Source organism: Choloepus didactylus, chromosome 4 (assembly GCF_015220235.1).
Source record: "Choloepus didactylus isolate mChoDid1 chromosome 4, mChoDid1.pri, whole genome shotgun sequence".
Classification (NCBI taxonomy): domain Eukaryota; kingdom Metazoa; phylum Chordata; class Mammalia; order Pilosa; family Megalonychidae; genus Choloepus; species Choloepus didactylus.
Window position 1 is genome coordinate 37,715,404 of NC_051310.1, and position 23,642 is coordinate 37,739,045.

Here is a 23,642-nt window from a genome sequence, read left to right on the forward strand (position 1 = left end):
TGGTGATATATTCTTAAATCTCTCAAACCTATTCTTTCGATGGATCAGAGTCATTTCAGGGATACTCAGTGCTTTTGTTTCCTTTTCCCTGCCTGCTTCTCCAATAGTTTATCACTAATTTTCCAGAAGGGCCGTGTGAATCTTCAAACAGTTGTGAGCTCTTATCTTCATTTATACAGTAATAGGAAAGGCTCTCCTTTTGTATATGTGATTGTCCAGTTTACTCTAATATCAACGAGTGTTTTTGTACTGAATATACTGAATAGATGATGTCTTAGAGCATCATTTCTATTAAATCTGGACAGATACTGGTAACAGGAAACAGCCATTGATTAACTTTCTCTTGTACTATCCCAGTGCCCTAATTTCTCAGGAGGAAGAAAATAAAACTCATGTAAAATCAACTCCTTTAGCTTTCTAAGTAAACAGTGAGATCAATTCTCCTTCATGAATTTGTTGGACAAATGTTTGCTCAATTGCAAGGAAAAGTCAGATTAATGTTAGACGAAATCTGGCCTGTGGAAAATGATTTATCAGTTGGACTGAGTGACCCAAGATGCAGGATGAGCGCAAACTGGTGGTGCCTCTGTGGTGAGGATTTGAAGCAAATGCTGAGTTATTACAAGGCCAGATGGTGCTGGGTTTGACGTTATCCCAGAGAGCCCTGAGGACGTTCCTCCCCAAAGCAGTGTCGGTTCAGCATGATTTTTGTTTTTTCCCTTGTTGAGGGTGTTGAAGGACATCAGGGACCTCAGGGGCTTAAGAAGCCTGGGTGAGAGGCTTCAGGGAAAACTGATCGTCACCACCATCATCCTCATTTTCCATCCTCCTGCCATCACAATTTGAAAAGAGAATCAGTGACTTGGAGAAACTGGGGGACGGGGGGTGAGAATAAAAAGGGGGAAAAGAATAAAAGGAGCAGTGACCCTTTGTTGGGGCCTTAAGATGGGGGGCGGCAAGGATTGTGGGACCTTGACTGTGGTGCAATCTCATGACTGCAAAAAGGGGGGCCCTTTCTGTCTGTCCATTTGTTCTCCTAAATAAGGTGAGTAAGGAATATTCCTGCCCTTTCCTGACTGTAGTGACAGCGTAATGGCGGTGTCTGGTGCTGCTGTCAGATCAGATTTGGGTGCCAGGCATATTTTGTGTGCTCCTCTCAGAGGCTGCCCAGGGGGCACTGGTGATGGACAGTCCATTTGGGGTAGCCCTGGGGAGGACATGGACAACTGACCCAGCAAGACTGAGTGGGGCTGGGTGGTGGGAGAAGGGACTGGCACCCTCCCCACTCGAGCCTTGGACTGAGGGGCTTGGGGAATGAGGTCAGGGGCCTGTTGAGAGTCCCAGGAGCCAAAGCCAACTCGCACCACCACTGGCCTACTTCCTGTAGCCGCTGGCATCCTTTGTGTGGGCTGGAGGGCTCACTCCTGGGGAGGTTTTCCAGAATTAGGCACTGCCAGATGGTGAGGACTCGATTCCCCGCCTCAGGCCAAGGAAGCGGCTTCCTGAGAGATTTCACTAGAGGTGGGGAACGGTGAGGCCCAAAGGGGCTTTGGGGACAGCTGGCCCACGCTTGCGTGGTGTGTACTGAGGAAATGGAGCCATGAAGAGACTCAGTGATCTGCATCACTCATTACTGTGCCTTAGCAAACTTCTTGTGAAGAAAAGAGGGACGTGCTTCTAGATTTAGCAGCTAAAAGTAAGGAGCTGAAAGGAAGTTGGGCCGCATTTGGTTGGCCGACCTGAAACATGACAAAGTGAGAGACTATGCGGTAAAGTAAGGGGTCCCAAGAACTAGAGCGTGAAGATGTGGAGTCTAGCTCTGGCTCCACTGCTTGCTGACGGCCAGAGGCTTTCTGAGCCTCGGTTTCCTCACCTGTAATTCAGGAATATTCATCTCTATCCTGTTTACCTCACAGGATTGTTGTGGAGAATCAAACAAAATCAGTGACTATGAAGGTGCTTGCTCTAAAATGTTATAAAATCATCACTAAGGTGTCTGAGCACTGTTTCCTTTAGGCCAAAATACTGGCTGTATGTTACCGCGCTGTTCGTATCAGTTTGCAATACCTCCAGGAAGCTCCTGACTTTCTAATATTAGGGACTTGTTCCAAGTTTATTGAAGGTAAAAGAGGTGGTTCAAACGGGTGGAAGGAGGGTGGAGCAGGGTGAGGTAAGGGTGAGACGGGAATAGAAGGTAAGATCAGGAGACAATCTCCCGTCTTCTTGGGGCCCCCCTTGTAGGAAGCCCCAGGTAACTGAAAGTGGATGCACTTGTGTTGCCCCAGACTGTGAGGGTTCACACATAACTCATTCATTTTTTTTAGTCTTCCCACATTGGCACTTGAATTATCTTGTTCCCACTATTTGCTCTCTTAATTAAAGAAGATTCATTTAAAAACAAAAATCAAAAACAGCCCTCCAGGGAGGAGAGAAAATGCACTGAAATCCCAAAGTTCACTTCTCTCTTTCATTGCTGGGCCTCAGCATGGCTGAAAACACAAACCATACCTTGCCTAAGCCGGGTGTTTTGTCAAATGTGTGGTTTTCCAGAACCGTCCAACCAGACTCCATACTGTTCCTCTTCTGCTACTGATACGCTGTGTAACAAGTTACCCACCCACCCCCACCCACCCCCAACTCAGCAACTTAAAACAACAAGCGTTTATTAACGGAGTTTCTGAGGATCAGGAATCGGGATGCGGCTTAGCTGGGCAGTTCAGGCTTGGGGGCGCTCGTGAAGGTATAGTTAAGGCGCCAGTTGGGGCTGTGGTCATCTCACAGCTGGACTGGGGCTCACACATGTGTCGTTGGCAGGCCTCGGTTCCTCACAGGTTGTTGGACTGAGGGCCTCAGTTCCCTGCCATGTAGGCCTTTCCACTGGGCAGCTCACAGCACAGCAGCTGGTTTCCTCTAGTGCGAGTGAACAGAGAGAGAGAGAGAGAGAGAGGGAGGGAGAGAGGAGAGAGAGAGAAATCAAGATGGAAACCATAGTGTATTTTGATGACTTAGTCTCCAAAGTTGTATATGTCAGTTCTTTTTTCTGTTAAAAGTAAGTCATGAAGTTCAGCCCACACTCAAGGGGAGGGGAACAGCCTCTATCTCTTTTTTTTTTTTTTTAATCTTCATTTTATTGAGATATATTCATATACCACGCAGTCATACAAAACAAATTGTACTTTCGATTGTTCACAGTACCATTACATAGTTGTACATTCATCACCCAAATCAATCCCTGACACCTTCATTAGCACACACACAAAAATAATAAGAATAATAATTAAAGTGAAAAAGAGCAATTGAAGTAAAAAAGAACACTGGGTACCTTTGTCTGTTTGTTTGTTTCCTTCCCCTATTTTTCTACTCATCCATCCATAAACTAGACAAAGTGGAGTGTGGTCCTTATGGTTTTCCCAATCCCATTGTCACTCCTCATAAGCTACATTTTTATACAATTGTCTTCGAGATTCATGGGTTCTGGGTTGTAGTTTGATAGTTTCAGGTATCCACCACCAGCTACCCCAATTCTTTAGAACCTAAAAAGGGTTGTCTAAAGTGTGCATAAGAGTGCCCACCAGAGCGACCTCTCGGCTCCCCTTGGACTCTCTCTGCCACTGAAGCTTATTTCATTTCCTTTCACATCCCCCTTTTGGTCAAGAAGATGTCCTCCGTCCCATGATGCCAGGTCCACATTCCTCCCCGGGAGTCATATTCCACGTTGACAGGGAGATTCACTCCCCTGGGTGTCTGATCCCACGTAGTGGGGAGGGCAGTGATTTCACCTTTCAAGTTGGCTTAGCCAGAGAGAGAGGGCCACATCTGAGCAACAAAGAGGCACCCGGGAGGAGGCTCCCAGGCACAACCATAGGGAGGCCTAGCCTCTCCTTTGCAGCAACCGTCTTCCCAAGGGTAAAACCTGTGGTAGAGGGCTCAACCCATCAAACCACCAGCCCCCTATGTCTGTGGTCATGTTAGCAACCATGGAGGTGGGGTAGGCGAATACCCCTGCATTCTCCACAGGCTCCTCAAGGGGGCACTGCATCTTTTTTTTTTCCTTGTTTTTCTTTTCTTTTTTTTTTTTTTTAACTTTCCCTTCTTTTTTAAATCAACTGTATGAAAAAAAAGTTAAAAAGAAAACAAACATACAGTAAAAGAACATTTCAAAGAGACCATAACAAGGGAGTAAGAAAAAGACACCTAACCTAAGATAACTGCTTAACTTCCAACATGTTCCTACTTTACCCCAAGAAAGTTACCTAATATAGCAACATTTCTGTGAACTTGCTCCTACTATATCCATCAGAAATTAACAGACCATAGTCATTCCTGGGCATCCCCAGAACGTTAAATAGCTTATCTGTTCTTCTTGGATTATTGTTCCCCCTTCCTTAATTGCTCTCTATTGCTAGTTCCCCTACATTCTACATTATAAGCCATTTGTTTTACATTTTTCAAAGTTCACATTAGTGGTAGCATATAATATTTCTCTTTTTGTGCCTGGCTTATTTCGCTCAGCATTATGTCTTCAAGGTTCATCCATGTTGTCATATGTTTCACCAGATCGTTCCTTCTTACTGCCGCGTAGTATTCCATCGTGTGTATATACCACATTTTATTTATCCACTCATCTATTGAAGGACATTTGGGTTGTTTCCATCTCTTGGCAATTGTGAATAATGCTGCTATGAACATTGGTGTGCAGATATCTGTTCGTGTCACTGCTTTCCGATCTTCCGGGTATATACCGAGAAGTGCAATCGCTGGATCGAATGGTAACTCTGTATCTAGTTTTCTAAGGAACTGCCAGACTGACTTCCAGAGTGGCTGAACCATTATACAGTCCCACCAACAGTGAATAAGAGTTCCAATTTCTCCACATCCCCTCCAGCATTTGTAGTTCCCTGTTTGTTTAATGGCAGCCATTCTAACCGGTGTTAGATGGTATCTCATTGTGGTCTTAATTTGCATCTCTCTAATAGCTAGTGAAGCTGAACATTTTTTCATGTGTTTCTTGGCCATTTGTATTTCCTCTTCAGAGAACTGTCTTTTCATATCTTTTGCCCATTTTATAATTGGGCCGACTGTACTATTGTCATTGAGTTGTAGGATTTCTTTATATATGCAAGATATCAGTCTTTTGTCAGATACATGGTTTCCAAAAATTTTTTCCCATTGAGTTGGCTGCCTCTTTACCTTTTTGAGAAATTCCTTTGAGGTGCAGAAACTTCTAAGCTTGAGGAGTTCCCATTTATCTATTTTCTCTTTTGTTGCTTGTGCTTTGGGTGTAAAGTCTAGGAAGTGGCCGCCTAATACAAGGTCTTGAAGATGTTTTCCTACATTATCTTCTAGGAGTTTAATGGTACTTTCTTTTATATTGAGATCTTTGGTCCATTTTGAGTTAATTTTTGTGTAGGGGGTGAGGTAGGGGTCCTCTTTCATTCTTTTGGATATGGATATCCAACTCTCCCAGCCCCATTTGTTGAAAAGACCATTATGACTCAGTTCAGTGACTTTGGGGGCCTTATCAAAGATCAGTCGGCCATAGATCTGAGGGTCTATCTCCAAATTCTCAATTCGATTCCATTGATCTGTATGTCTATCTTTGTGCCAGTACCATGCTGTTTTGGCAACTGTGACTTTATGATAAGCTTCAAAGTCAGGGAGTGTAAGTCCTCCCACTTCGTTTTTCTTTTTTAGAGTGTCTTTAGCAATTCGAGGCATCTTCCCTTTCCAAATAAATTTGATAACTAGCTTTTCCAAGTCTGCAAAGTAGGTTGTTGGAATTTTGATTGGGATTGCATTGAATCTGTAGATGAGTTTGGGTAGAATTGACATCTTAATGACATTTAGCCTTCCTATCCATGAACATGGAATATTTTTCCATCTTTTAAGGTCCCCTTCTATTTCTTTATGTAGTTTTCTTTGTATAGATCTTTTATATCTTTGGTTAAGTTTATTCCTAGGTACTTGATTTTTTTAGTTGCTATTGAAAATGGTATCTTTTTCTTGAGTGTCTCTTCAGTTTGTTCATTTCTAGCATATAGAAACATGACTGACTTATGTGCATTAACCTTGTATCCCGCTACTTTGCTAAATTTTTTATTAGCTCTAGTAGCTGTATCGTCGATTTCTCAGGGTTTTCTAGATATAAGATCATATCATCTGCAAGCAATGACAGTTTTACTTCTTCTTTTCCAATTTGGATGCCTTTTATTTCTTTGTCTTGCCGGATTGCCCTGGCTAGCACTTCCAGCACAATGTTGAATAACAGTGGTGACAGCGGGCATCCTTGTCTTGTTCCTGATCTTAGAGGGAAGGCTTTCAGTCTCTCACCATTGAGTACTATGCTGGCTGTGGGTTTTTCATATATGCTCTTTATCATGTTGAGGAAGTTTCCTTCAATTCCTACCTTTTGAAGTGTTTTTATCAAAAAGGGATGTTGGATTTTGTCAAATGCTTTTTCAGCATCTATTGAGATGATCAATTGATTTTTCCCTTTTGACTTGTTAATGTGTTGTAATACATTGATTGATTTTCTTATGTTGAACCATCCTTGCATGCCTGGAATAAACCCCACTTGGTCATGGTGTATGATTTTTTTAATGTGTCTTTGGATTCGATTTGCAAGTATTTTGTTGAGGATTTTTGCATCTATATTCATTAGGGAGATTGGCCGGTAGTTTTCCTTTTTTGTAGCATCTTTGCCTGGTTTTGGTATTAGATTGATGTTAGCTTCATAAAATGAGTTAGGTAGTGTTCCATTTTCTTCAATGTTTTGAAAGAGTTTGAGTAGGATTGGTGTCAGTTCTTTCTGGAAAGTTTGGTAGAATTCCCCTGTGAAGCCATCTGGCCCTGGGCATTTATTTGTGGGAAGATTTTTGATGACTGATTGGATCTCTTTGCTTGTGATGGGTTGGTTGAGGTCTTCTAATTCTTCTCTGGTCAGTCTAGGTTGTTCATATGTTTCCAGGAAATTGTCCATTTCCTCTACATTATCCAGTTTGTTGCCATACAGTTGTTCATAGTATCCTCTTATAATTTTTTTAATTTCTTCAGGATCTGCAGTTATGTCACCTTTTTCATTCATTATTTTGTTTATATGGGTCTTCTCTCTTTTTGATTTTGTCAGTCTAGCTAGGGGCTTGTCAATCTTGTTGATCTTCTCAAAGAACCAACTTTTGGTGATATTTATCCTCTCTATTGTTTTTTTGTTCTCTATGTCATTTATTTCTGCTTTAATCCTTGTTAGTTCTTTTCTTGTACTTGGTTTAGGATTGGTTTGCTGTTCATTTTCTAGCTTCTTCAGTTGATCCATTAGTTCTTTGATTTTGGCTCTTTCTTCCTTTTTAATATATGCGTTTAGTGCTATAAATTTCCCCCTTAGCACTGCTTTTGCTGCATCCCATAGGTTTTGGTATGTTGTGTTCTCATTTTCATTCGTCTCTATATATTTAGCAATTTCTCTTGCTATTTCTTCTTTAACCCACTGATTGTTTAGGAGTGTGTTGTTTAACCTCCAGGTATTTGTGAATTTTCTAAGTCTCTGATGGTTTTTGACTTCTAGTTGTATTCCATTGTGGTCAGAGAATGTGCTTTGAATAATTTCAATCTTTTTAAATTTATTGAGGCTTGTTTTATGTCCCAGCATATGATCTATTCTGGAGAAAGTTCCATGAGCACTAGAAAAGTATGTGTATCCTGGTGATTTGGGATGTAATGTCCTGTATATGTCTGTTAAATCTAATTCATTTATCAGATTGTTTAGGGTTTAAATTTCCTTATTGGTCTTCTGTCTGGTTGATCTATCTATAGGAGAGAGTGATGTGTTGAAGTCTCCCACAATTATTGTGGAAACATCAATTGCTTCCTTTAGTTTTGCCAGTGTTTCTCTCATGTATTTTGCGGCACCTTGATTGGGTGCATAGACATTTACGATTGTTATTTCTTCTTGCAGAATTGCCCCTTTTATTAGTACATAGTGGCCGCCTTTGTCTCTCAAAACATCCCTGCATTTGAAGTCTATTTTATCTGAGATTAATATTGCTACACCTGCTTTCTTTTGGCTGTAGCTTGCATGAAATATTTTTTTCCATCCTTTCACTTTCAGTTTCTTTGTGTCCCTGTGTCTAAGATGAGTCTCTTGTATGCAACATATTGATGGTTCATTTTTTTTGATCCATTCTGCGAATCTATATCTTTTAATTGGGGAGTTTAATCCATTTACATTCAGCGTTATAACCGTGAAGGCATTTCTTGAATCAGCCATCTTATCCTTTGGTTTATGTTTGTCATATTTTTCCCCTCTGTCTATTAATATCCTTTATTGTACCCATACCGAATCTCTTTAGTACTGAACCTTTCTCCAAGTCTCTCTGTCCTTTCTTTGTTTCTCTGTCTGTAGGGCTCCCTCTAGTATCTCCAGTAGGGCAGGTCTCTTGTTAGCAAATTCTCTCAGCATTTGTTTGTCTGTGAAAAATTTAAGCTCTCCCTCAAATTTGAAGGAGAGCTTTGCTGGATAAAGTATTCTTGGCTGGAAATTTTTCTCACTCAGAATTTTAAATATATCGTGCCACTGCCTTCTCGCCTCCATGGTGGCTGCTGAGTAGTCACTACTTAGTCTTATGCTGTTTCCTTTGTATGTGGTGAATTGCTTTTCTCTTGCTGCTTTCAGAACTTGCTCCTTCTCTTCTGTGTTTGACAGTGTGATCAGTATATGTCTCGGAGTGGGTTTATTTGGATTTATTCTATTTGGAGTTCGCTGAGGATTTATGATTTGTGTATTTATGTTGTTTAGAAGATTTGGGAAGTTTTCCCCAACAATTTCTTTGAATACTCTTCCTAGACCTTTACCCTTTTCTTCCCCCTCTGGGACACCAATGAGTCTTATATTTGGACGTTTCATATTATCTATCATATCCCTGAGGTCCATTTCGATTTTTTCAATTTTTTTCCCCATTCTTTCTTTTATGCTTTCATTTTCCATTCTGTCATCTTCCAGGTCACTGATTCGTTGTTCAACTTCCTCTAGTCTTGTACTATGAGTGTCCAGAATCTTTTTAATTTGGTCAACAGTTTCTTTAATTTCCATAAGATCATCCATTTTTTTATTTAGTCTTGCAATGTCTTCTTTATGCTCTTCTAGGGTCTTCTTGATTTCCTTTGTCTCCTGTACTATGGTCTCATTGTTCATCTTTAGTTCTTTGAGTAGCTGCTCTAGGTGCTGTGTCTCTTCTGATCTTTTGATTTGGGTGCTTGGGCTTGGGTTATCCATATCGTCTGGTTTTTTCATATGCTTTATAATTTTCTGTTGTTTTTGGCCTCGTGGCATTTGCTGAACTTGATAGGGTTCTTTTAGGATTTGTAGACCAATTGAAGTCCTTATCTCTATTTTATCAGATCTACAGCTTCGTGGAGTACACTTTCTCTAACTAACCAGCAGGTGGCGTCCATGAGCCACCTGTTCTCCACAAGCCAGTTCTCCCCTGCTTAGCCTTTTTGGTGAGTGGGGGAGTGAGTCTTGTGGGGTCCAATTGGTGTACCAAGCTTGCGTGTGTAGTTGGTGTTGCCTGCCCTGTATATGGGGCGTGTTTCTGGGCAGTCAGGGAGGGGGGGGTGGCTCTAACAATCAAATCTCCCTGGTGATCCTAGAGTTTTAAAGCTGCTGCAATAGTCTAATCCTTCAGTTCAGTCCTGCCACAGTTTGTCTCTGCCACTGACCCACAAGTCCTTGGTATTGGCGTATGGCTCCTGAGACTTGCAAGTGGGCCCCTCTTCCAGGCCATGCACCCCGGGTCCTCTGTTGCGGGATGACTGTGCTATGTCACAGGTGAGTGCCGTCCCCCCAGGGCAGTTCTGGGCTGCTGGGCTGTGTAGGGAGGCTCCCAGTCTGCTGGAATGATGGCTGAATGGGGCTTTGTTAATTCACACTGCTCTACCTTCCCAACTCTGGGACAATCAGCTGAGGTTGCAGGGAAGGCTAATGTCCACGCCCAGTTTTGTGGTGTGTGCCTGTTATTTGAAGTACTTCCATCACACTGGGTTGTCTGGGGCAGTTCTGGGCTATGGGGCTGGCGATGGGCAGGAGTGTTTCCTGTCCACCAGGATGATGGCTGTGAGCGGACACCCCCGTTTTCTTGGGAAGTTGTGGTGTTTAGTGAATTTTCTCAGCCACTGGATTATTGCGTTTTGTCTCAGAGCTCTCCTAGTTCTGCTCTTGACTTGACCTGCCCAAATTGCAAGTCTTTGAAGCTTTCTGTATTGGGCTTCTTAGAGTAATTGTTTTAGAAAAAGAAAAAAGGATTAAAAAAAAAAAACAAAAAAAAACGGGCCCTCCTCAGAGATCTAATGGGTTATTGAAATGCTAAGAGACAAAGCAACCAGGGCCATTAAGGAAAGGTCCACAGGGCAGAGAGATCAGCTTTTCTTCGGGATCTGCATATGTGCCTCAGGGCCCTTCCCCTTTCTATGTTCACCAGAACTCCAAAAATCCTCCGCTTTTATTTTGGAGTTTTTCGTGTTGTTTTTTTTCTATGCCTGTCTCCTCTCTGCTGGGCTGGCTGCTCTGAGATTCTCTGGTGTCTGGTCTCAGTCTATCTATGGTTGGAGTTTGGATCAGTAGAATGAGTTTCCGATAAGGGCTGCCACTGCAGTTCTCCCTTCTCCTTCCCGGAGCTGACAGCCCCTCCTCCCACGGGACTGAGCCTGGCAGGGAGGGGCGCGGGTCCCCTGGCCGCAAAAACTTACAGATTTCGCTGATCTCAGCAGTTCCACGTTTTCATGAGTGTTGTATGAAGTATGCCCAAAGTCAGATTGCTCTGTGGTTTCCAGTCCACGCAGTTCCTGGCTTTCTACCTACTTTCCTGCAGGAGTAACTAAAACATACAGCTCACCAGTCTGCCATCTTGCCCCGCCTCCATCTCTATCTCTTGAAGGGAGGAGGATCAGAGAATTTGTGGACATTATTTTTAAACCAGCACAGCCACCAACATTGCTGCCTGGTGATCATGTCCATCTTCACCCCACTCTTCAGTCTGATCCAAGATGCTGCTCCCCCTGCCTTTGGCCTTGACTTCCCTCCTGAATCTGGGCATTCCTGGAGGATGTGCTGGCTACCACTTGACCAGACCCCTGGGGCTGTGCTTATTGAACCCCATCCTGGGAGAAGCCTCCACCATGACCTGCCCCAGTCTCGTGGGCAGGGCCCAGTCACCTAGAACTGAAGAGCTTCAATCAAAAGTCAGAAGGAAAGAAATGACTTCCGGTGAGACTTGATGCATATCCTGGGGAAGGTCAGAAACTGATGCTATTGGGGCCTAGCTTTGGCCATGGAAGCTACATCCCAAAATGACCCTTGCTATCAACCAATGGAGTCAGATAAAGGACACATTCCTAAGACCACTTTACATGGCTCTTCCAAGCTTGAGCATCATAGAAAAAGCCCATGGATGTTGTATGATGATCTGCATTCTTCACCCTACAACGTTGAAATCATCCTGTCATCGAGAAAGGCATGAGGACCCACTACTCCTGGAGTCTGCTTTCGGTCTAATCACCAATGCCTTGCTCAGGGTAATAAGTTCTCTTCGGTTCTTATCTTTCTTCATCTCACTGGATGGCGATGGCCACCCCTTCCTCCTCCTTGCATGCTATGAAATGACTGTCTCCAAGTTCTCCTTCTCCTTCTCTGACAATACTGTCTGTCTTTCTCTCTGGGTTTTCCTCTTGATGCCATTTAATGCCATAAATTTCAATGGTTATCCTTTTCCCCACTCCCAATCAGATTCTTTTTATTTTTCACTCTATGGTCTCTCAGTATCTTACCAAGTTCATCTACCATCAAACCTTGATGATTTCTAAATCTGCACCTTCAGCCTGATCTTTGCTCATGAATATAGACCCATATTTACTCACTGCCTCCTGGACATTGCTGAATATCCCATCTGTACAATAAGCACAAGGTGCCAAAATCGAACCCATTATTTTTCTCTGTAAGGCTACTGTCCTCACTTCAATGAACCGTGTTATCATCAACCCTGTGGCCCACTTTAGGAAACTTGGTGACGTTTTTGACGCCCTCCCTCTTCTTCACACCCATGTTCATGCAGACATCATCCCATGTTCAATTCTACTTCTCAAATATTTCCTACATGTTCCCCCACTGTTAATAGGCCTGTCCTGAACCAATGCCCACACCAGAATATAAGTTCTACAAGGGCAGGAGGTTTTATCTGTGTAATTTGTGCTCAGCACCTAACATAGTACCAGGCACATCATAAGTGTTCAATAAAATTTGCTGAATAAATTGCTTTCATAACACCCCCTAACTGGTCACCCTGTCCCAGCCGTCCCCACCATATCTGCCCTAGGCCCTGCCACCAGAGTCATCTCTCTCAAGCATGGGCATGAGCAAATCAGGTTCCTGCTTGTAGTTCTCACACCTTAGAGTCATGGTCTGATCCTTACAATTACATCAGAAGCCCTTGACAATCTTTCCCTTGCCTTTCTAGCTTCATCTCCTGCCACATCCCCTTTTCCCTGCTCTCTCTGAGCTATTTTCCCTGAATAAACATGTTCCTTGTGTTTCTTGCTCTTCTCTCTCCCTGTAATTCTCTTTCCTCTTTGTTCACTTAGAAAACTCCTATTCATGCTTCAAGGCCCAGCTCAAATACTGTCTCCTCTCAGTAGCTTTCCTTGACCTTCCCTGCAACATTATTATTGCTCCCCCATTTGTAAGCACTTTGTTCAATTCCCCTTTTATAGGATTTATCACATTGTATTACAGTCAGTTTTAAAAGTGTCTCTTCCTGTATTGTTTATTGCTGCATAAAAATTACCCTGAAACTTAGCAGCTTAAAACAACAAACATTTGTTATCACACAGTTCCTGTGGGTCTGGAATCCAGGCACAGCTTAGCTGGGTGCCTCTTGCTCAAGGTCTCACAATAGACTGCAAACTGTCTGCCCGGGCTGTGATCTCATCTGGAGGTTCAACTGGAGAGGATCCAATTCCAAGCCTGCTCAGTTGGTAGGATTCAGTTTTTCCTGGGCTATTGGACCAAGGCCTCCCTTCATTCATTGCCATATGGGCCTCTCCATTGTGCACTTCACAACACAGCACCTGATTTCTCTCAGAGCAAGTGAGCAAGAAAGCACAAGAGAAAGTGCCCAAGATGAAAGCCATGGTCTTTATAACTTAAAATGGGAAGTGACATCCCATCAGTTCTGCCATATTCTGCTTATTAAAGGAGAGTCAGTAAGACCAGCCCATACTTAAGGGGAGAGAATTACATAGCACGTGGGTATCGCTGGGGGCCATGACAGAGGCTTCCATCAGACCCACTCAACCTGAACTCCCTAAGGGAGGATCCATGTCTCCTTTATCTTTGAAACCTCAGCACCTAGTACAGTGCCTGGCAGGTAAAAGGTACTCAGTGAATTTGGTCACATTAAATGGAATTATTTTCCTGCAAAACCTTATCACAATCAAGTAGATTGCAAAGTCAGAAGAATTCTCAGAATTAGATTAACAATGCTAAATATATATAAAACAAAATGTATACATGTTGAGGACATACCATCAGTCCTCTACTGCCAGGCACTTCTATGATTGCTTCCCAGTCGCAAAAGAAAAGATGGAAAAGCAAGAGAGCATCTTTTTTACTTTTGACTTAGCACAACTCTATAAAGTATTTTAGAAAGAAAGAAATTGACATACCACCTCAAAGGTCCTCAGACAACCAAAGAACACTTAGACCACCCATGAATCCATCTTCCAATACATAGAAGTCAACATTTGGAAGATCCCAGGCAATCACATGTTAACTAATCCTGCTGTTTCCTACCAGATACCATCAATTATAGAAATAAAAAAGCCCTCTTGGACCGTATTCAGGTCAGGAGGAAACAGAAATTAGAGGGTCTCTAACCTGAGCAACAGTTTCTTTTTCAGGTTCACTTTCCCAAAGAAAACCCAGAACCTTTAGCCAGGGCTCACGGCTGGGTGCTTCTGATGTCCAGTGAGGCCCTTAATGCACTGCCAATGTCAGGGATTCCCATCGGAGATTGAGGTTCAGGCTGGCCTCCACACACTGATGTGGGGCAAATGTCCCACTGGCAGATGGTTGCCTACAATTACAATTCCAGTTTAGAATTTAAAAGAAGCCAATCTGAGTTGCTCATAGTGATGACTCAGTTCTCTCATTCACTGCCTGGCAATGTATCTGTCCACTGCCACATTCTCAACCCAGACTGAATATTCCTCATGTGTGAAAACCTACCCAAGATCTCTGCCTGCCCACAGATTCATGACATCCTATTTGTGCAGGTCTAACTTATTGCATGGAGGTGGAAAGTGTGGTTGTCAAGACATGCTTTAGGTTTCTAGAGAGCCTTCTTTTGCTTTCTGTCATGGCCATATTTTGGTGTTGATATTGGGCCAGGACTGGACTGGCCAATTTGGGAAAGTTGATGTGAATTCTAGCAGTTACTAACTGTTTTAATTTCCTCCTTAGTTTTTTCATTTGAGTTTTAGCTGGCAAACTTTAGAAGGCCTGTTTATCCCACCAGCCAGATGGGGCAATTTGGGATCAATAGTATTCTAAAAATACTATTTACAGGGGCATATAAAAAGTATCAGCTTCATGGGTATCAGAATTGCAATCTTTTAATTTAATACGCTGGAAAACTAATGTCCAGAGAGGCAAAATAACTTGTCCAAAGGACTCAGGTGCTGCAGCATATCTCAAATTGTGACATCGCTCTATGAGGGCAAAGACTTGTTTTTTCTCACCGCTGTATCCCCAGTACCTGGAAGAGGGCCCACCATATTTATTTAGTCAATAATGCTGTTGAAGAAATGAATAAATGAATAAATTATCTTTAGTCCTCAGCTGCAGTGACTAATTGGGAGCTGTAGGGCTATTACTGAGGCTTTGGATGTCTTTCTAGTGCTGGGCCGTGGTCCCCACCTGGGCCAGTCAGTTAAGTGATAGAAATCCAAGTTGAGGCTGCTCTCATTCCACTATTTCACTGGAAGAGGATCAACCACAATAGACTCAGGTTTATAGAAGGGGGGTAGGTCCATTTTTAAGGGACTCTACTTTGGACCATACCCGACCATAAAAACTTGGGAAATTTCTAGGGCTCTTTCAGAATGGCACCATGAACTCTTAGTCATTTAACCCATCAAAATGCCCCTAATGCTCTTGCATAATTGCACTTTTTATGATTATTTATAAATGATCAGTGCAACAATCTCTGTGGTTTACATCTTGAGTGTTATTTGGGTTTAACCACTATAAGGGTAAGATTAGCAGACCTCTGAGATGAGTTGAACTTGCTGCACATTAAGGTGCTTTGATCGAGCAAAAGGCAGCTGCAGCTCACACCATCATTTATTTTTAATGTGTTTTTATTTGTTTGGTCTTTGTCCTTTCCAACCTCTTTCTCTTCTTTGTCCTCTTTGGAGTACATTTAAAATGGCGAGGAAAACAGGGAGCTCAGTGCCATTGTAGTCATCGATTTGCAGATGTCTTAGTGTTACAAGTACCTTTGGGGAGGATGAGAGCGGAGCCTGCCGACATTGCCGAGGGTTTACAAAGCAGGACTTAAGAAATAATCCACATGAAGAAGCAGTGCCTGGTTAACATCTTTGCCATAATATGTGTGTAAAACAGGTTGAAGACTTGATTGCTCAGAATTAGTTGACTCCTTTGTAGATTAAGTATAATGACTCAGAGTCTGTCCCACCAGTTGGACAGCTGGGTGGTATGGGGTGGGTTGGGGGGATGGAGAGAGAGAGAGAGGGAGAGAGGGAGGGAGGGAGGGAGAAGAGAGAGAGAGAGAGAGAGAGAGAGAGAGAGAGAGAGAGAGAGAGAGAGAGAGAGAGAGAGAATATGAATGTATCTGATTGAAATGGCTTCACTAGTTCTAGTGAATTAGTAATATATTTCTCTTTTCAAATTACTCTTCAGAATGGATGATTCAGATTTGAATCATCAGATTTAAGGTTTTAAAAATATTTTTGCAATATGCAAATATTAGAAAGTTTATGTGTATATGAATGTAGAGAATTGTTGGGAATTTGAGCCAAATTATTTTCTAATGAATGCCCATGGAGGCTTGTTTTTGTTGCTAGTTCAGATTGGAATTGATCCTGTGTATTTTATATCACATAATTTATACAAACCAGGCATCAGACCAAGAAGCCCTATTTGAGTTTTGCACTAATTTGCCTGAGAACCATGGATATATAGGTTATAATTTCCTTTCCTGAGAAATTAGTTTTTAAGAGATCAACATTGATAAATAAGGTAATAAAATATAATCAGATGTTTATATTTTCACAATGATAAGTAATAGACCATGCTATTTCCACAGTTATTTGTATCTGTTTTATTTATGTTGTTAGCACATACCTAGAGAGATAATTTTTTTCTGGAGCTCTAATTTAATCAGTGAACTGGCTTAGCCTAGTCCAAATTAAATACATGGGATAGTGGAAAAAAAACCTCTTTTAATACAGATTGTAATGTAAGAGACTCATGGCATAGCAGTCTGTATATTTCTTTTTGCCCAGAGTTTATTGAAAATGAACTGCATTTCTCTCACTGTGCTGAAAACGTATAAGGTGAGATAGGCTGGCTAATGACTTGTGTTAGCTTCATAATTTGAGCTTAATCAACAAGGTCTGTTTAGGTATTTTTCTTCCCCAAAAGGTTGGCGATATCCCAGTCTGTGGGCAGTTGTGTGTGAGCATATGTGGAGGTCGGTAGCTGTGAAGATATAACTGGCAATGGTTTTGCCTGGATATTTGTGTGTCTTCTCACTCAAACACCAAGAAATCTCATTGCCATCCCTTGATGGTTCTCAGCATCCATGCATGTGCGTTCTGTGAAGGCATGTGATGTGTCCTTCGAGTGTCAAGGCAAAAAAATCACTGCTTCCAGACACCTGCCTTCTCTTTTGACTGAGCTCGGTAGACTGTTGTGTCATAAACACCAGACGCTCCCAGCCTCATGGACAATCTTCTTTCCGAAAAGCTTCCCACACCTCACTGGTTTCCCTTTCCTTCCCATCTGTTGAAATAGTACCCTGAAGCCAAATCCCCAATTGTCTGAAATTAGTCCAGAAGTTAGATCTCTGGTACGTTGTGGCCGCGGATCCCGTTTCCTGTCTCACCTTGTAGAGAGGATTGAGGTCAGTACTGGAAGGGATTAAGGCTGGATTAGGAATGCCTTTTCACACCAGGTTCACTATTGGGCCAACTAAACAAGTGGGGTGGGAGATTTACTGAACCCTCCTGATAGAACAACTTTGGAAGGACACTCAGGAAGGGCTTGGTTTTTAATGATCCGCCTGGGATGTATTTTGCCCACTGTACCACTTTAAATTTGTTTTGGTCATTGGAATTTTATAAATGTCCTGTCGAATCATCTTGTCCAGGGTGAACTGGGATTGTCTTTGTATCACTGCATTAGGCTATTTAACTAGCAATATAGGTATTCCTTGCTTCTGAAAACTGGAGATGTGAGAAAGCTAGACTTCCAAGGCAAGTATATTAGGGAATGATTATTAACTCTGTAAAAGAGATTAAGGTAGGAATCCTTAAGTAGCAATTGACCATAAGTAAGTTGTTTTACAGCAATGTGCTCCTTTTTTCTTCTGCTTTTGAATGGAAAAAATTGTGTCTATTACCCACTTACTTCCAAGGATTTTAGTAATCAGTTCTTGGCAAAAAGAAGGGGTTCTAGCTGTGAAACCTAGAAATGGGCTTCTACTACTTTCCCTAGAAACTCTTCCTTTTGTCCAAATAATGTATGCATTATTTAAGTCAAGAAGTCTTACTCTTGCAGTTTTATCTGGTAAATGACTTTTCCAGTCCTTGGAGACAGGCAACAGAGAGCTAACCTGTTATGATGGCACAGACAGGATTTAATTCTGGGCATAGTTTTTGCATCTGCCGAAGGCTGCTGGGGTGACAATTTTGGGGGCTTTATTCTCCCCAGCTGAGAAGTTGCAACAATATTTTCATTCTTTATTTTCCTCTCATGCTTGAGTTCTGAGAAGAAGGAGTTCTGCAGCCAGAGGTGAGACTCTTCTTAGCCCTCCATTTTACTGGGGGACTGGAGGCTGAGAGCTTAGCTCTCTTCCTTCGGTTTGAGGGTCTTTTCGGGGGAAGCTGATGACTTTCTGAAGAAGCACAGAAAAAGCCCATGGGTTTTTTTTTCAGAGATTTCTGACAGGAGTTTCCAATGCTCCCTTGCTACTGTTCACTGGTCCAAAGTTATCTCAGAAAATTTCTTCAAAACTCAGAACAATGGTCCGATGGAACTGGGACACAGAGTAGTTCATACCTATTTGTGGAGTGTTGTTGGATGCGTGATGCCCTTCCACCACCTTCCCCCTTCCTGCTGTCTCTGCCCAAAGCAGCTCCAGATGCACAGCTGGCTGATGAGTTCCATGTCATGCTCTGGAATGTGCTGACCATCCTTCCTTCCTTATTAGGAAAGATGATACTAGTGAAGAGTGTTATTATTAGTAGGGCAGATTTTGGTCTGATCTGTCAACACTCCCTTACTCAGGGGCTTTATTGAGCAGTGAAAACTTGAGAACCTGTGGATATCAACTCAACTGACCCCTTTCTTTCTTGGAATCTCTTCTTTTGCCTACTGGGACCCCATACTTGCCCGATTTTCTTCTTACCATTCCAGCCATACTTCTCAGTTTTCTTTGCTAGTTTATTTGTTTTGCTTTTTAAATGGTTGAGTTCCTCAAAGTTCAGTCCTAGGCCTTTTCCCCATCATCCCTTCCCCTCTCCTCCTCTTCTGTCCCCTACTCATCTCTCCTCTCCTCTCCCCTGCCCTCCCCTCCCCTCTCCTCTCCTCTCCTCTCTTCTCTATTCCCTTTACCTAGATAATCCCACTAATTCTCTTGGTTTCAATTGCCACCTATTTTGCAAAAACACCCAAATTTATTTCTCCAGGCTGTACTTCTCTATTGAACTCTAAATCCATACATTCGACTTCCCACTTGACATTTCCATCAGGATGTCTCACAACCCCCCACATTCAACAAACTCAAAACAGTGAATCTGCTCTCTCCTCCATTTCATCCCTAAGTTCTTTCTATAGTCTTCCTCATCTGAGTAAGTCTCACTACAGTTCACCTAATTTCTTGGGTCAGAAACTTGGGAATATTTCCATCTTCTCTCTTTCCCACACCTCCAACAGTCAGTTAATGGCCAAGTCCTATCAAATACACCTTTAATATTTCTCAAATCTCCACCTTAGTCTAATTATCCTCACCTCTCTCCTGGTAGCTGCATCAACCTCCTAACTAGTTTCTTGGCAACAATTCTTGCATCTCTGCATCCCACTGACCTCCACAAATCCTTCCCCTAGATTGCGACTCTTTTCTTTCTTTTTTAAATTGGTTTAAATTTTTTGTGTGTGCGTTTTCCTTATTTTTAATTTTTTAAAAATTTTGAAATAATTATAGACCTATAGGAAGTTGCAAAATATATTACAGAGGTCCAGTGTACCCTTCACCCAGTTTCCTCCAATAGTAATATCTTGCATAGTTATAATAAAGTATCAAAACCAGAAAATTGACGTTGATGCAATCCACAGACTTTATTTAGATTTCACCAGTGTCTATGTATGTATCACTCTATGCAATCTTATCACATGTGTAACTACCACCACAATCAAGATAAAGAAATGCTCCATCACCCCAAAGATCCCTTGTGCTATAGAATGCTCTTTTAAAAATACAATGTGATTCACTCACTGTCTTGCTTTAAACCCTTTAATGACTTTAAAACCCCAGGTCCTTAAATAAGGGCTACAAGTGCCTGTGTCATCTGGCTCCAGCTACCTCTGCAGCTACCTCTTGCCCCTCTCCTGTTACTCCCCTAGCCTGTGCTCACTGACCTTCCTTTCCTTTAAATTTCCCAAGCTCCTTCACTGCTTCAAGCCTCCACACGTGACGTTTGCCCCACTTGGAATGGTCTTCCTCTCCCACCCAGCTTCTCCTCTGCCAAGGACAGCTCAAAGATCTTCCACAGTGAAGCTTTCTTTGGCCTCTCAGATTAGGTTCTCCTGTTGTTTGCTTTCATTGCCAATCATACTTTTTCTTCATGGCACTTATCACACAATTTTAAGTCAATAGATATGCGTGTTGTTTATTAATTTGTGGTCTCTCTGGCTGGACTAGAAGGGCTTGTGTTTCTTGCTCACCACAGTATCTTTTGTCTCATGAAGCAGCTGGCCTAGCTGGCGCTCAAGAAATGCTTGTTAAGCTAATGAACAATTATTGTGAACTGGTTGGCTGTGGCTAGGGTGTGTCCTGAGGCCATGGAACTAGGCCAAGTCGACTTACCTAAATGGGTATCTGCTCCATGGCCTCAACTTCAACCTTTCCAATGGCGCACTGTCAGAGAACATGGGCATCCATGGTCCATAACATCAAGAGTCTCAAACCCTGATGTTTGTCCCCCATTCCCATCCCAGCATTCTCTTTGAGAGTCTGGGAGAGGGAGCAACCCTGGCCAATGTTCTTAGGTCATTGAAATGCTTTCAAGAGCATCTGCTGTACACTGATCCAGGCTTTTGATTTGTGCTTCTTTCTCTTTGGGGCCCCTGACTGTGAGAGTTTCTAAGTTGGAGGGCACCTGAGAATTTCTTGAAAAATATTTAGATCAGCTCTTTCCTTGGCACTTCTGCCTTGCTATTTGCTAAGTACCCCCTCCAAGTCATTTCCACCCTCACCCTCATAGAGATAACTCAGTGTGCTTTGTATTTATGGTGCCCAACAGTTGAACAATTTTCATGCTGATCGAATAGACAGTATTTCACTCAAATGACCATGATTTCACCAGCACTCTGGAGATTTGACAGGGAAGAAATGGGGGCCTCCTTCTGGGGTGTGGCCCTGCCAAGGGGTGATGGAACCACGAGGGATCCCAACTGGTCTGTGGAGGGCATTGAGTTGGTGGAACTGACCCAATTGATGACCCCTGCCTAGAGTGTCCTTCTTTGGAAGCACATAATCCCTCACATGAAAGAGGTTTGGCAGAGCTGGGAGCTTTGGAGAATGGTGAACCCCCAGCATTCCACAAAGCCATCAATTCTTTAGTGACAGAGTCAATGATGGACTCTTCCCTGGGTGCTCTGGGCAGATTCTCGTCTGAGTCACAGCCCTGGACAACCTGGAAATGTCATCCTATTTTCCCTTCTCTGCCAAATGGAGGGTCAGTGGTCTTCATTTTCTTTGGCTGATAGCCAGTATCTTTCTTTTTGTTGAGCTCTGGCTGAGAACAGAGTCCAGCTCTGAAGGCCAAGCCTCAGATGTTGGCCCATTGGGCTGTGAGCTCTAAGGTCACAGTTTAATGTGTCTCTCCTGATCTTGCTATTGGCTTCACTAATATGATACTTGAACCAGTGAGACATTTTCAGGTAAACCTGGCCATTGTGTTCCCTTGGCTGTGATGCTCTACTTCTTCACCCTCTCTGCTCAGCCACTTCCTTCTTGCTAAGCTCATGGTCATGGATACTTTAGGTAAACAGTGCAATGTCTCTTATTGCCCCTGAACACTGTCCCTGAATATCTAATGTGATCCATTTGACCTCCTTCCCTGTACTCCAGGGTAGTGTGAAAAACTTTTTGGACCAGAAGGCCCAACTTCAAATAGCTCTGCCACAACTGATGCTGGGGCTTGGGAGCTAATGGTGGCATCTCTTAAGGTGCTACTTTTTGCTATGTACTCTGAATTACTTTCTGGTTTTCTCTTATCATCGCTTTCTGTCCTTATCAACTAGTCTCACATATGGGGAGACATGGCTATCAGGGAAAGGTGACTTGGATGGCATCTATCCCCAGTAAAAGGGTCAGTGCCCATTTTTTCTTCTTGGCCCTCGAACTGATGTAACAGGGGAAGGGGTGGTGAGGAGTGTGTGTAGGGCCGTATCCAGGTCCCCAGTTTGTCTCCTTGCCCCTGCTAACTCCCCCAGTTGGACATAAATGTGCTTTTGGTGTGTGGTGTTGCAGGTGACAGGTCAGACCTGCCCTAATGCAGCTGTTTCTGACTTCCTCTAGGTCACCCGACCTGCCTGCAGTTCACCCTGAACATGACTGAGGCCGTCAAGACCTACAAGTGGCAATGCATTGAGTGCAAGTCCTGCATCCTCTGTGGGACCTCGGAGAATGATGTGAGTTGGGGCTTTCCCTGGTGGGAGGGAGAAATGCAAGAAGCTGGAAATTCTTTGAGGAGTGGAGAGGAAGGCAGGACTCTCTCTTGGGGCTCCTGGAGAAATATCAGCAAAAGACCTCCCCCTTGCTCTTTGTCCCCAGGGTCTTAGGATCCTTGTAGGACAGGGATCTTGGGTTCTCTTTGTGTCTGTGGAGAGAGGGTTGACAATGGTGACCTCTGCTTATGGTTGGGTGGCACTTGAGTGCATGATCTCATTTGGTTTAAATGTTAAATATAATAAATGCAGAATTAGAGAAACCACCTTTTGTTATGGACAATTACAAATATATACAGAGGTAGAGAGAATAACGAGATCGATGTACCTCAACACCACTTGAACAATGATCAGTGCATTTCCAATCTTGTTTCACAAATACCACCATCTCCTCCCACATAATTCCCACCATAATATCATTCATCTATAAATATTTCATATATATCTTAGAAAGATAAGGACTTACGTTTTGACAGAAATAACCAAAATATCTACAGAGCTACAAAAAACCCAATAATTATTTAAGATAATCAAATATCTAGTCAGCATGCATATTTCCTCAGTTGTCTTGTTTTTAAATACAGCTTGTTTATTTGAATGGGGATCCTTATAAATTTGAATTTATAAGGGCCATACATTGCAATTAGTTGATATGTCTTTGGAGTTTCTTTCACTATCAGGTTTGTCCCTCCATCGCACTCTATTTTTTTTCCCTTGAATTTTTTGTTGAAGAAATAAAACCATTTGTTCAGTAGAGTTCCCCATGACTGTATTTTACTGACTGTAACCCTGTGATGTTTGACATTTTCCTCTTTCTCTTGTATTTCTTGTAAATTGGTAGTTAGAGGCAAGACTTGATCAAATTCTGGTTACTTATATATAAATAATAGATACATAAAACATATGCAATTATAAGCTATATAAAAATCCATCTTTTGGCAAGACTACTTCATAGATGATATTGTATACTTCCATCAGGAAGTATGGGGTATCTGGGGTATCTCCCTTTGTGAAGTTAGCAGCTATTAATGGCCATTAACTAGATTGATTTTTTATTAGGGTTGCCAAATAGTGATATTCTTCTTCTATAATTCCTTCTTTGTTAGCTGGAGTAATTCTTAAAGAGAAATGTTTCCAATGACATAGGTGGTTATCCTCAGGTGTAGATCATATAGAAAAGGTAAAATAAATGGTTGATTCTTTCCCTCTGTTTATCAGTTTTCAAAATAGCAGTGCGGTTTCAACACGCTTTCCTAATAATAATCTCTCAATAAAATAGGAATTGTGGAATACTTTCTTAACATGAAAAAATATTTGTTCTTTAGAACTCAGCCAGTACATCTTATTTAATGGGGAAACACTAGAGCCCTTTCCACTAAGATCAGGATGGGGCAAGGACACC

The 23,642-nt window shown here is 42.4% G+C and overlaps 1 protein-coding gene across 1 annotated transcript in view; it reads left to right on the forward strand.

The window, feature by feature from the left end:
* DPF3 (double PHD fingers 3) overlaps positions 1-23,642 on the forward strand; it is a 286,531-nt gene that overhangs the window by 249,629 nt on the left and 13,260 nt on the right. The window contains exon 9 of the mRNA XM_037832373.1: positions 22,092-22,204. Coding sequence (XP_037688301.1) covers positions 22,092-22,204 — 113 coding nt within the window. The remainder of the gene's footprint in view (positions 1-22,091; positions 22,205-23,642) is intronic.